The sequence below is a fragment of the Papio anubis genome, chromosome X, assembly GCF_008728515.1.
Source record: "Papio anubis isolate 15944 chromosome X, Panubis1.0, whole genome shotgun sequence".
NCBI lineage: Eukaryota > Metazoa > Chordata > Mammalia > Primates > Cercopithecidae > Papio > Papio anubis.
The window spans coordinates 74695329-74709120 of NC_044996.1; the positions used below are offsets into that span (position 1 = coordinate 74695329).

Consider the following 13792-nt stretch of genomic DNA (forward strand, 5'->3'; position numbering starts at 1 on the left):
CAGCCTCCCGAAGTGCTGGGATTGTAAAAGCGTGAGCCACCGCGCCCGGCTACCAAGACCATTGTTTAAAACACTATCGTTTTACCATTGAAATGCCTGGGCCCTACAGTTAATTATACTATGTGGCTCTCTATCTGGATTCTATTCTGTTCTATTGATCTGTGCCTGTCCCTTTACCGGTACTACACTGTCTTGGTTACTGTAACTTTGTAAGTATTGAAATCATGAAGAGTCAGCCCTCCAACTTTGTTTTTCTTTTTCAGAATTGTCTTCTCTCTTCTGATGTGGCATTCTCATATACATTTTACAATCACCATGTAATGTCTACAAAAAAATCGTGCTGGGATTTTTGTTACAATTGTGTTAAATTTGTAGATCGATTTAGGAAGAAGTGATATCTTTACTAGGAATCTTCTAATCCATAAACACTAATCTGTTTTTTTAGCCTTGTTTTCAGCCAGTCCCTCATATCTCTGGACTTGATTGAAGATTTTCTTGAATTAGCTAGTAGGGAGAAGACAGAAGATAAAGATAAACCCCTTATTTATAAAGGTGAGCTACAAATATTTCTGTATCGTAATTTTTAAAATACTGATTTAAACATACTATACAAACATTTTAACAACAAAAGAAACAAAACTACCCAGAGTCTCTCAACACTTAACATATCAACATTTTTTTGCAATGTCTCTTTGTCCTTATCCATATATATGTGTAGTGTTTTTCAAAATAAAATTGTATTGTTTATATTTGAGGTTTACAACATGGTGTTATAGGATACATATAGATAGTATAATGGTTACTGTAGTGAAGCGTATGAACATATCTATCATCTCTCATAGTTTTTTTGATGACAAGAGCAGCTAATATCAACTTACTTAAGAAAAATTCCTAATACAGTAGTCTTTGATGTTGAAATTGTAGGATAAATTAAAATTTTTTGGTTTCTAAAGCAGTTTTTTTGAGAGATAATTCACATCCTGTACAATTCACCCATTTAAAGTGTGGAACTCAATGGTTTTAATATATTTATTCACAGAGATGTGCAAACATCACTAGAGTCAGTTTTTGAACATTTTAATCACTACCAAATAAAACTCTGTACCCTTTAACTAGTACTCCCCTACCTAGCCCAAAACTGCCTCACATAAGCAACCACTAATCTCCTTTATGTTTCTAATAGATTGATATATTCTGGACCAGTCGTATAAATGGAAACATATAATATGTGGTCTTGATAGATATTAGGGTTGTTCTCACCTTTCAGCTGTTGTGAATAGTACTGTTGTGTACATTTGTTATACAAGTTTTCATTTATTTAAACAAATGGTGATAACCAAACTTTTCTACACTGCCTGTACTATTTCAGTCCTACCAGCAATGTACAAGCCTTTCAGTTTGTCCACATTCTTATCAACACTTGTTATTTTTCATTTTTGTTTTTATTATAACCATCCTAATGATTGTGAAGTGATATCTTATGATTTTAATTTTCATTTCTCTAATGACTAATAATGTTAAACATCTTTTAATGTACTTGTTGGCTATTTCTTTATCTTCTTTGGAAAAAATAGATATACAGGTCCTTTGCCCATTTTTGAATTGGATTGCTTATCTTTTTGTTGTTGAAATGTAAGTGTTTTAAAATGTATATTCTACATACTAGGCCCTTATATATATGATTTGCAAATATTTTCTCTCATTCTATGGGTTGTCTTTTGCTTTCATTTAAAAAAAAAAGTTCCTGTGATCTGTATCACTTTCTTTTATTTATTTATTTTTAATTTTTTGTAGAGATGAGGTCTCCCTCTATTTGCCCAGACTGGTCTTAAACTCCTGGGCTCAAGCAGTCCTCCCTCGTTGGCCTCCCACAGTGCTAGGATTACAGGTGTGAGCCACCATACCTGGCCATCTGTTGATTTCTTGAGTGTGTCCTCTGATGCACAAAAATATTTTATTTTGTTGACCTCCAATTTATTTTTTCTTTCGTTGCTTGTGCTTTTAGTGTCATATCTAAGAAACCATTTCAAAATAAAAAGTTGTGAAGATTTAACCCCTGTGTTTGCTTAAAAGAGTTTTATAGTTTTAGTCCTTGCACTTAGGTCTTTGATCCATTTTGAGTTAATTTTTATGCATGATATGAAGTAAAGGCTCAACTTCAATCTTTTGCTGTGGTTATCCATTTGTCCCAGGACTGTTTGTTGAAAAAAATATTCTTTCTTTATTGAATGGCTTTTGTCACTCTCATTAAAAAGGAATTGATGATGGAGATACGTATTTGTTTCCTAACCCTCAATTCTATTCCATTGATCTATATGTCAGTCCCTGTGCTAATACTGCACTATTTCATTACCATCGCTTTGAAAGTAATGTTGAAATTGGAAAATGTGGCTATTCCAGATCTCTTGGAATTCCACATCAACCTTAGAATCCCCTCTAAATTTCTACAAAGAAGTCAGCTTAGATGCTAATAGGGATTGTGTTGAATGTATGATAATTTTAGGAAGTACTGCCATCTTAATAATATTATGTCTTATCCATGAACATGGGGTGTTTTGCCATTTATTTAGGTCTTTTATTTATTTCACCAATATTTTATATTTTGCAGAGTATACATTTTACACTTTTGTTAAATGTATTTGTACATATTTTATTTCTGAGGCTGAGTGAAATTTGTTCTTAGTGAATTCTTTAGGATTTTTGTATACAAGATCATGTCATCTGTAATTACAGATAATTTCCTTTCTAATCTGAATGCCTTTTATTTGTTCGCTTATCCAGTTGCCCTGGTTAAAACCTCAAGTACAATGTTGAGTTAAAGTGGCAAGAGCTGACATCCTTGTCTTGTCTCTAATCATAGTGTGAAGGAATCCAGTTTTTCAATATTTTGTATGATGTTAGTTTCATAGATACTGTTTATTAAGTTGAGGAAATAGTCTTCTCTTTCTAGTTTGTTCAATGTGTTTATCATGAAAGAGTGTGACATACTATCTTGATTTATCTGCAGCTATTGAGATGATCATGTCATGGTTTTTTTTCCCCCATTCTATTAACATACTGTATTACTTTGATTTTCAGATGTTAAACCAACCTTGCATACCTGGGATAAATCCCACTTGTCATGGTGTATAATTCTTTTTATATGGTCCTGGATTCAGTTTGCTATTGTTTTTTGTTGTTGGCAATGGAATGTTTTAATTGGCTTTTTTTTTTGTACTGATTATGAAAGTATTATTATATCTTGCATATATAATATTGGCTGTATAATATTCCATCATATGGCTGTACATAACTTGCTTAATCATTTGATTGCTTTTTCTAATTTTTCAACTTTTTTTTTTTTTTTTTTTAAGAGACAGGGTCTCACTCTGTCACCCAAGCTGAAGTGCAGTCAAGCAGTCTTGGCTCACTGCAGCCTCTGCCTCCTGGGTTCAAGTGATTCTTGTGCCTCAGCCTCCTGAGTAGCTGGGATTACAGGTGTGTGCCACCACGCCTGGCTAATTTTTGTATTTTTTGTAGAGATGGGGTTTTTGCCGTGTTGGCCAGGTCTTGAACTCCTGGCCTCAAGTGATCCGCCCACCTTGGCCTCTTAAAGCACTGGAATTACAGGTGTGAGCTACCATATCTGGCCTAATTTTTTAACATTTTAAATTTTTGTACATAAATTTATATCTGCGTTTTAAGCTTTTTTGCTTAAGATAGATTCCTAAGAGGAGAAATCATTTACCAACAGGTATGATCTTTTTTAGGCCTTTTGAAACATTGTCAACTTACTTTCCAGAACAGTTGGATTAGTACTCCTAGTAGCAATCCTTGAATGATCACTACACCATTGCCATAATAACTAAAACCTTTCTTAATAGGTGAATAATGATATCTTGTATTTGTTTTAATTTGCATTTATTTTATAACCAGTAACATAGATTGTCTCTGCTAATCTCTTCTTGCTTTTACTGCTGACTGATGACTATGTTTCTGTCTGCCTGCAATGCTCTCTCCACCCACACTATCTTCTTCACCTGATTAATTCCTATCCATTCTTCATCTTTTATGTCCAGTGACACTCCTCAGTACTGACTTTCCTCCTCCTGACTCCAATAATATGTCTGATTTTTTCCTTGTAATTTTTGTGGGTACATGGTAGGTGTTACGTATTCATGGGTTACATGAGATATTTTGATATATGCATGCAATGGATAATAATTACATCAGGGTAAATGGGATATCTGTCATTTCAAACATTTATCCTTTGTGATACAGAAAATCCAATTATACTCTTTTAGTTATTTAAAAATATACAATTAAATTATTTTTGACAGTAGTCACCCTGTTATGCTAACAAATACTAATTCTTATTCATTCCAACTATATATTTGTACCTATTAACCATCCGTACTTCCACCCCAACCACCCACTACCCTTCCCAGCCTGTGGTAACCATCCTTCTACTCTATATCTCCATGAGTTCAATTATTTTTATTTTTAGATCCCATAAATAAATGACAACATGCAAAGTTTGTCTTTCTCTGCCTGGCTTATTTCACTTAATGACCTCCAGTTCATCCATGTTGTTGTAAATGACAGGATCTTTCTCTTTTATGGCTGTATACTACTCCATTGTATGTATCACATTTTCCTTATCCATTCATCTGTTGATGGACACTTAGGTTGTCTCCAAGTCTTGGCTGTTGTGAATAGTGCTACAATAAACATGAAAGTGCAGATATGTCTTCGATATACGATTTCCATTATTTTGGGTATATACCTAGGAGTGGGATTGCTGGATTCTTTTTTTTTTTTTTTTGGTTGGGGTAGACAAGGCCTTGCTCTGTCACCTAGGCTGGAGTACAGTGGTGTGATCTTGGCTCACTGCAACCTCCACCTCCTGAGTTCAAGGGATTCTCCCACCTCAGCCTCCCCAGTAGCTGGGACTACAGGCGTGCACTACCACGCCCAGCTAATTTTTGTATTTTTTGGTAGAGACAGGGTTTCACCATGTTGGCCAGGCTGGTCTCAAACTCCTGACCTCAGGTTATCTGCCTGCCTTGGCCTCCCAAAGTGCTGGGATTACAGAAGTGAGCCACTGCGTCTGACCGGGATTGGTAGATTCTATGGTAGCTCTGTTTTTAATTTTTTGAGGAACCTCTGAACTGTTCTCCATAGTGGTTTTACTAATTTATATTCCCACCAACAGTGTACAAGAGTTACCTTTTCTCCAAGTCCTCTCTAGTATTTGTTACTCCCTGACTTTTGGATAAAAGCCAAGTTAACTGGGGTGGGAAGATATCTCATAGTTTGATTTGCATTTTTCTGATGATAAATGATGTTGAGCACCTTTTCCTGTACCTGTTTGCCATTGGTATGTCTTCTTTTGAGAAATGACTATTATTTTGTCGATTTTAAAACCAGATTATTAGATTTTTTTTCCTGTAGAGTTATTTGAGTTCTTTATACCGGTTATTAATCGCTTGTCAGATGGGTAGTTTGCATATATTTTCTCCCATCCTGTGGGTTGTCTCTTCACTTTGTTGACTGTATCCTTTGTTGTGCAGAAGCTTTTTAACTTGATGAAATCACATTTGTCCGTTTTTGCTTTTGTTGCCTCTGCTTGTCGGGTATTACTCAAAAAATCTTTGCCTAGTCCGATGTCCTGGAGAGTTTCCCCAATGTTTTCTTGTAGTAGATTTACAGTTTGAGGTCTAAGGTCTTGAATCCATTTAGGTCTTTAATCCATTTAGACTTGAGTTTTATATATGATGAGAGATAGGAGTCTAGTTTTGTTCTCCTGTGTATGGATATCCAATTTTTCCCAGCACCATTTGCTGAAGAGACTGTCTTTTCCCCAGGGTATACTTATGGCAACTTTGTCAAAAATGAGTTCACTGCAGATATATGCATTTATCTCAGCGTTCTCTATTGTGTTGATGTATGTGTTTTTATGCCAGTACCATAGTGTTTTTTTTTTTTTTTTTTTTTTTTTTTTTTTTTTTTTTTTTTTTTTTTTTGAGGCGGAGTCTCGCTCTGTCGCCCAGGCTGGAGTGCAGTGGCGCGATCTCGGCTCACTGCAAGCTCCGCCTCCCGGGTTCACGCCATTCTCCTGCCTCAGCCTCCCGAGTAGCTGGGACCACAGGCGCCGCCACCTCGCCCGGCTAATTTTTTGTATTTTTAGTAGAGACGGGGTTTCACTATGTTAGCCAGGATGGTCTCGATCTCCTGACCTCGTGATCCACCCGCCTCGGCCTCCCAAAGTGCTGGAATTACAGGCTTGAGCCACCGCGCCCGGCCAGTACCATAGTGTTTTGGTTACTACAGTTCTGTAGTATAAAGTCAGGTAATGTGATTCTTCCAGTTTTGTTCTTTTAGCCTAGTATAGCTTTGGCTATTTTGGGTCTTTTATGCTTCCATATAAATTTTAGGGTTGGTTTTTGTATTTCTGTGAAGAATGTCACTGGTATTCTATACAGATTGTATTGAATCTGTAGATTGCTTTGGGTAGTATGGACATTTTAATAATATTGATTCTTCCAATCCCTGAACCTGGAATATCTCTTATGATTTTGTGTCTTCAGTTTCTTTCAGCATTGTTTTATAGTTTTCACTGTAGAGATCTTTCACTTCTTTCGTTAATTCCTAAGTATTTAATTTATAGCTATTGTACATGGGATTACTTTCTTGATGTCTTAAAATTTTTTTTTTTTAATTTGTAAGTTTCTCTATTTCTCTTTCAGGTTGTTTGCTGTTGGTATATAGAAATGCTATTGATTTGTATATATTGGGTTTATATCCTGCCACTTCACAGAATCTCTTTATCATTTCTAATAGTTTTCTGGCGGAGTTTTCAGATTTTTCCAAGTTAAGATCAGATTGTCTGCAAACAAGGATAATTTGATTTTTTTCTTTCCAATTTTGATACCCCTTATTTCTTGTTCTTGTCTAATTACTCTACCTAGGACTTCCACTACTGTGTTTAATAACAGTGATGGAAGTGGGGCATCCTTGTCATGTTCTTGAACTTAGAGGAAAGCCTTTTAATTTTTCTTTCTTTAGCTATGGGTCTGTCATAGATGGTTTTTATTATTTTGAGGTATGTTCCTTATGTACTTAGTGTTTTTAGTGTTTTTTCATAAAGGGATGTTGAATTTTGTCAAACACTTTTTTAGCATGAATTGAAATGATCATATGGTTTTGTTTTTTGTTGTTTTTTGTTTGTTTGTTTTTTGAGACAGAGTCTCGCTCTGTTGCCCAGGCTGGAGTGCAATGGTGTGATCTTGGCTCACTGCAATCTCTGCCTTCCAGGTTCAAGTGATTCTCCTGCCTCAGCCTCCCGAGTAGCTGGGATTATAGGTGTGTGCCACCGTACCCAGCTAATTTTTGCATTTTTAGTAGAGACAAGCTTTCACCATGTTGGCCAGACTGGTCTTGAACTCCTGACCTCGAGTGATCCACCTGCCTCAGCCTCCCAGAGTGCTGGGATTATAGACGTGAGCTACTACGCCCAGCCGATCATATGGTTTTTGTGTTTCATTCTGTTGATATGATGTATTACATCAATTTGTATATGTTGAACCATTCTTGCATCCCTGGGATAAGCCCCAGTTGGTCATGATGGATGATCATTTCATTATTGAATTCAGTTTGCTACTGTTTTGTTCAGGATTTTTACATCAGTATTCACCAGTGATATTGGCTTATAGTTTAAATTTTTTTTTTATGTGTGTTTATCTGGTTTTGTTATCAGGGTAATACTGGCCTTGTAAAATGAATTTGGAAGTATTCTCTTCTCTACTTTTCAGAATATTTTGAGTAGGATTGGTCTTATTTCTTATTTAAATGTTTGATAGAATTCAGCAGTGAAGCTGTCAGGTCCTGGGATTTTCTTTGCTGGGTAACTTTTTATTATGGCTTCAATCTCATTACTTTTTATTGGTCTGTTCAAGTTTTGGATTTCTTCACGGTTCAAACTTGGTAGGTTGTATGTGTCTAGAAATTTATCCATTTCTTCTAGGTTTTCCAATTTATTGGCAATATAGTTGCTGATAATAGTAACTAATGATTCTTTGAATTTCTGCGGTAACAGTTGTAATGTCTTTATTTTCATCTCTGATTTTACTTATTTGGGTCTTCTCTCTTTTTTGCTTAGTCTGTCTAAAAGTTTGTCAATTTCGTTTGTTTTTTTCAAAAAGCCAGTGTTTTGTTTCATTGATCTTTTGTATTGTTTTCTTTATTTCAAGTTTATTTATTCCTGCTCTGATCTTTATTTTCCTTCTACTAATTCTGGGCTTGGTTTGTTCTTGCTTTTCTAATTCTTCTCTTCTCTCTTTTTTTTTTTTTTTTTTTGAGACAAGGTCTCGCTTTGTCGCCCAGGCTGGAATATAGTGGCACAATCTTGGCTCACTGCAACCTCCGCCTCTCAGGTTCAAACGATTCTTCTGCCTAAGCTTCCTGAGTAGCTGGGATTACAGGCGCCTGCCGCCACACCCGACTACTTTTTGTATTTTTAGTAGAGACAGGGTTTCACTATATTGGCCAGGTTGGTCTCAAACTCCTGACCTCAGGTGATCCACCCGCCTTGGCCTCCCAAAGTGCTGTCATTACAGGCGTGAGTCACTGTGACCGGCCTCTAATTCTTTAAGATGCCTTGTTAATACAGTTTATTTTCAGTTTTTCTACTTTTTTGATACAGGCATTTATAGCTATAAGCTTTCCTCTTAGTACTACTTTCCCTGTGTCTTATATCTTTTGGTATGTTCTGTTTCCATTATCATTTTTTAAAGAAAATTTTCAATTTCCTTCTTAATTCCTTCATTGGCCTACTGGTCATTTAGGAATGTGTTGTTTAAATTCTATGTATTTCTATAGTTTCTGAAATACCTCGTTATTAATTTCTCCTTCTATTCCACTGTGGTAAGAGAAGATACTTGATATTATTTCAAGTTGTTTTTGATGTTTTAAGACTTGTTTTGTGACCTAACATATGGATGATCCACATGCTGAGGAGAAAGAATGTGTATTCTGTAGCTGTTGGATGAAATGTTCTGTAAATATGTATCAGGTCCATTTGGTCTATAGTGTAGATGAAGTGCGATGTTTCTTAGTTGATTTTCTATGTGTAGTGTTGAAGTCTTCAGCTAGTATTGTATTGACGTCTATCTCTCTCTTTGGCTCTAACAATATTTGCTTTATATATGTGGGTGCTCCAGTGTTGAGTGCATATATATTTTAAATTGTTATATCCTCTTGTGGAATTGAACTGTATCATTATGTAGTATCCTTCTTTGTCTCTTCTTACAGTTTTTGTCTTGAAATCTATTTTGTCCTATATAAGTACAGCTGTTACTGCTCTTTTTTGGTTTCCATTGGCATGGAATATCTTTTCTTACCCCTTAATTTTCAGTCTATGTGTATCTTTATAGGTGAAGTGTATTCTTGTAGGCATCAGATCATTGGGTATTTTTTAAAATCCGTTGAGCCACTTTGTCTTTTGATTGGAGAATTTAGTCCATTTACACTAAATGTTATTATTGATTAGTAGGGACCTACTCCTGCCGTTTTGTTATTTGTTTTCTGGTTGTTTTGGGGGCTTGTCTTCTTTCCTTCCTTCTTGTCTTCCTTTTAATGAAGGTGATTTTCTCTAGTGGTATGGTGTAGTTTCTTCCTTTTTGTTTGTTTATCCATTATATGTTTTTTGGTTTGTGGCTCCCATGAGGCTTGGAAATTCTTAAATTCTCATTATTTTAAGCTGATAATAACTTTACACTATTTTTATAAACAGAGAAACAAACAGGCAAAAAGAAAACTAATAAAAATTCTACACTTTATCTTTGTTCCCCCACTTTCTAGCTTTCTGTTGTTTCTGTTTATATCTTACTGTACTATGTCGTGATATGTTGTTGAAGTTATTATTTTTGTTGCTTCAACATTTAGTCTTTCTACTTATAATAAGAGTAATTTACACACCACAGTTACACTATTATAATATTCTGTATTTTTCTGTGTACTTACTGTTTTTAGTGAGTTTTGTACCTTTAGAGGATTTCTTATTGCTCATTCATGTCCTTTTGTTTCTGATTAATTACTTCCTTTAGCCTTTATTGTAGGACAGGTTTGGTGTTGATGAGATCCCTCAGCTTTTGTTTGTCTGGGAAGTTTTTATTTTTCTTTCATGTTTGAAGGATATTTTATCCATTTATATTATTCTAGGGTAAAAGTTTTTTCCTTGAGCACTTTAAATATTTCATGCCTCTCTTTTCCTGGCCTGAAGGATTTCCATTGAAAAGTCTGCTGCCAGACATATTGGAGATCCATTGTATGTTACTTGTTTCTTTTTTCTTGCTGCTTTTAGGATCCTTTCTTTATCCTTGACGTTTGGGAGTTTATTAAGTGCCTTGAAGTAATCTTTTTTGGGTTAGATCTGCTTGATATTCTATAACTTTCTTCTACTTGAATATTAGTATCTTTCTCTAGATTTAGGATGTTCTCTGTTATGATCCCTTTGAATAAACTTTCTATGCCAGTCTTTCTCTCTACCTCCTGTTTAAGGCTGATATCTCTTAGATTTGCTTTTTTAATAGCGATTTTCTAGGCCTTGTAGGCATGCTTTATTCTTTTTTATTCTTCTCTCTTTTGTCTCCTGTAACTGTGTATTTTCAAGTAGCTTATCTTCAAGCTCACTAATTCTTTCTTTTGCTTTATCGGTTTTGCTATTAAGAGACTCTTACGTATTCTTTAGTACGTCAATTGCATTTTTTTTTGACTCCAGAATGTCTGCTTTATTCATTTTAATTATTTCAGCCTCTTCATTAAATTTATCTGATTGGAGTCTGAATTCCTCCTGTGTTATCTTGAATTTCATTGTTTCCTCAAATCAGCTATTTTGTGTTCTCTGTCTGGAAGGTCACATATCTCTATCTTTCCTGGATTTTCCCCCATTCCCTGTTTAGTTCATTTGATGAGGTCATATTTCTCTAAATGGTCTTGATGCTTATGGATTTTCACTGGTGTCTGGGCATTGAAGAGTTAGGTATTTATTGTAGTCTTTGCAGTCTGGGCTTCTTTGTACCTGTCATTCTTGGGAAGACTTTCCAGGTATTTGGAGGGACTTGGGTGTTGTGATCTAACTTTTTGGTCACTGCAGCTGTATCCACATTAGGGGTCACCCTAAGGCCAGTGACGCTGTAGTTCTTGTAGCCTTGTAGAGGTACCATTTTGATGGTCTTGGGTAAGATCCAAAAGAATTGTCTGGATTACCAGATGGAGACTCTTATTCTCTTCCTTTACTTTCTCCCAAACAAATGGAGTCTCTCTGTGCTGAGTTGCCTGGAGCTGTGGATGGGGGGGTGGGTGACACAAGCACCCCTGTGGCTACCACTGCTGGTATAGCACTTGGTCAGATCTTAAGCCAGCAGAGCAGTGGGTCTTGCCCAAGGCCCACTGTAACCACTACTTGGTTACTGCCTATGTTTGCTCAAGGCCCAAGGGCTGTACATTCAGCAGGCGGTGAAGCCTGCCAGTATTGGGTCTTTCCCTTCACGTTGACAAATTCTCTCAGTCCCTGGGCAGGTATAGAGATGCTGTCTGAGAGCCAGAAATGTTAGAAATATACTTGGTGCTTTATTCTACTATGGCTAAACTGGCATGGAGGTAACAAAACAAAGTCCTTCCTACTCTTTTCCTCAGGCAGAGGAGCCTCTCTTCATGGCCACTACCAGGACAGGCCCACAGAGTACTGCCAGTGTACCACCAGTGTTCACTTAAGGCCTAAGGGCTGTTTAGTCAGCTTTTGGTGAATGCTGTCAGGCCAGAGACTCATCCTTCAGGGTAGTGGGCTCCACTCTGCCCCAGGCTCAGTCCACAAATATCATTCAAGAGCTAAGGCCTGGAATTGGGGACCCCAAGAGCCCATTTGTTGCTTTTGCCCATTGTGGCCGACATGGTACCTACACTGCTGGATAAAGTCCCCTTTACTCTTCCCTCTCCTTTTCTCAAGCAGGAAGAGTCTCTCTTTGTAACCACCACAACTTTTAATATGCTGGGTCTCACCATAACCTAACACATTTCAGTCTAATCCATGGCCCACAATGTGTACTACCTGGTTATTGCTGCTGATTATTCAGGCTCTTTGGTCAGCAGGTGATGAATCCTGCCATGACTAGGTCCGTTGATTCAAGGCAATGGGTTGCCTTCTGGCCCAGGGAGCTAGGGCCTGAAATGGGGGCCTCACAATTCTGCGTAGGGCCCTGTCCTACTGTGACTGAGCTGGTATCCAAGTTGCAAAACAAAGTGCTTTTTCTCTTCCCTCTTCTCTCCTCAAGTAGAAAGCGGAGGTCTCTTTTGAAGTTCTAAGCTGCACTGCCTGGAATTGGAGGAGTGAGGAGTGGTGGCATAAGTACTCTCTTAGCCGCCCCAGTGGTATCTCACTAGGTCGAGTGCCCCCATTTTACTGGCTCCAAGTCCTTTACAGCACTAGGACTTGCCCAGAAGTTGCAGTCCTTGTGGCCTAGATAGCCTTTCAGTTTTATTTAGGACCCCAGTGCACTTTCGCCCACTATGGCGTGACTTACCGAAACTCAAGTTCTGATCACTATGATGGATGATTCCCTTCTGGTTTGGGCAGGTTTATGTGCTCCCTTCATGGGAGTAGGCTGAGTTCCAATTCAAAGCCCTCTGATCACTGCACCCAAGTGCACTGATTCTCTCCCCATGCTACGTGGCCACTTCTGGGGGTTGAGGTAGCAGTTGCATTGGCAATTCAAGATTGTTTTTCCCCCTTCTGTGCCTCTTTCAGTGATATGAAGTTAAGATCAGGTACTATAATTGCTCACCTGATTTTTATTTCTTATGACGGTGCTTTTTTGTTTAGATAGTCATAACATTTGCCATATCTGCTGGGAGGTTGATCAGTAGAAGCTTCTGTTCAGCCATCTTATTCTACCTCCTTCCCCAGTACTGCCCTGATTGAATGAGTTGGTGTGTGTTCGTGTTTCTGTTTTTTTGGAATTGTTTGTAAAGCATCGAGCTTAATTATTCTTTAAATGTTTGTTAGAATTCAGCGTTGAAGCCATCTTGGCCTGGGCTCTTTTTATAGGTAGTTTTTTCTTTTTAGTAGTATGGTAAATATATATATAACATAAAATTTACCATTTCGACAGAGTAAAAAGGCAACCTACCGTATGGGAAAAATATTTGCAAATCATATATCTGGTAAGGGGTTAATGTCAACAATACATGAAGGATTCCTACAACACAACAATAAAAATAACCTGATTTAAATATGGGCAAAAGAGTTGATAGACATTTCTTTAAAAATAATACACAAATGGCCAAGAAGCACATGAAAAGATACCTAGCATCACTAATCCTTAGGGAAATGCAAATGAAAACTGTAATGAGATACCACCACATGCCAATTAGGATGGGCTACTATGAAAAAACAATAATGAGAGTTGGTGAGAATATGGAGACATTGGAACCCTTGTGTACTGTTGGTTAGAATGTAAAATGGTATAGCTGCTGTGGAAAACAGTGTGGTGTTCCTCAAAAAATTAAAAATATTATTACCATGAGATCCAGAAGTACCACTTCTGGGTATATACCCAAAAGAATAGAGTTCAGGGTGTTAGAGAAGTATTTGTATTTGTACACCCACATTATAGCAACATTATTCATAATGACCAAATCATGGAAGAAAGTCAAGTGTCCATCGACAGATAAGTGGATAAACAAAATGCAGCATATACATACAGTGGAACATAATTTAGCCTTAATAAGGAAGGAAACTTTGACACATGGTGGA

At 37.0% G+C, this 13792-nt stretch overlaps 1 protein-coding gene across 1 annotated transcript in view; it reads left to right on the forward strand.

Annotated features, from left to right (window-relative positions):
• ATRX (ATRX chromatin remodeler) overlaps window positions 1–13792 on the forward strand; it is a 281996-nt gene that overhangs the window by 195364 nt on the left and 72840 nt on the right. Inside the window, 1 exon segment of the mRNA XM_031660872.1 lies at window positions 446–552. Coding sequence (XP_031516732.1) covers window positions 446–552 — 107 coding nt within the window.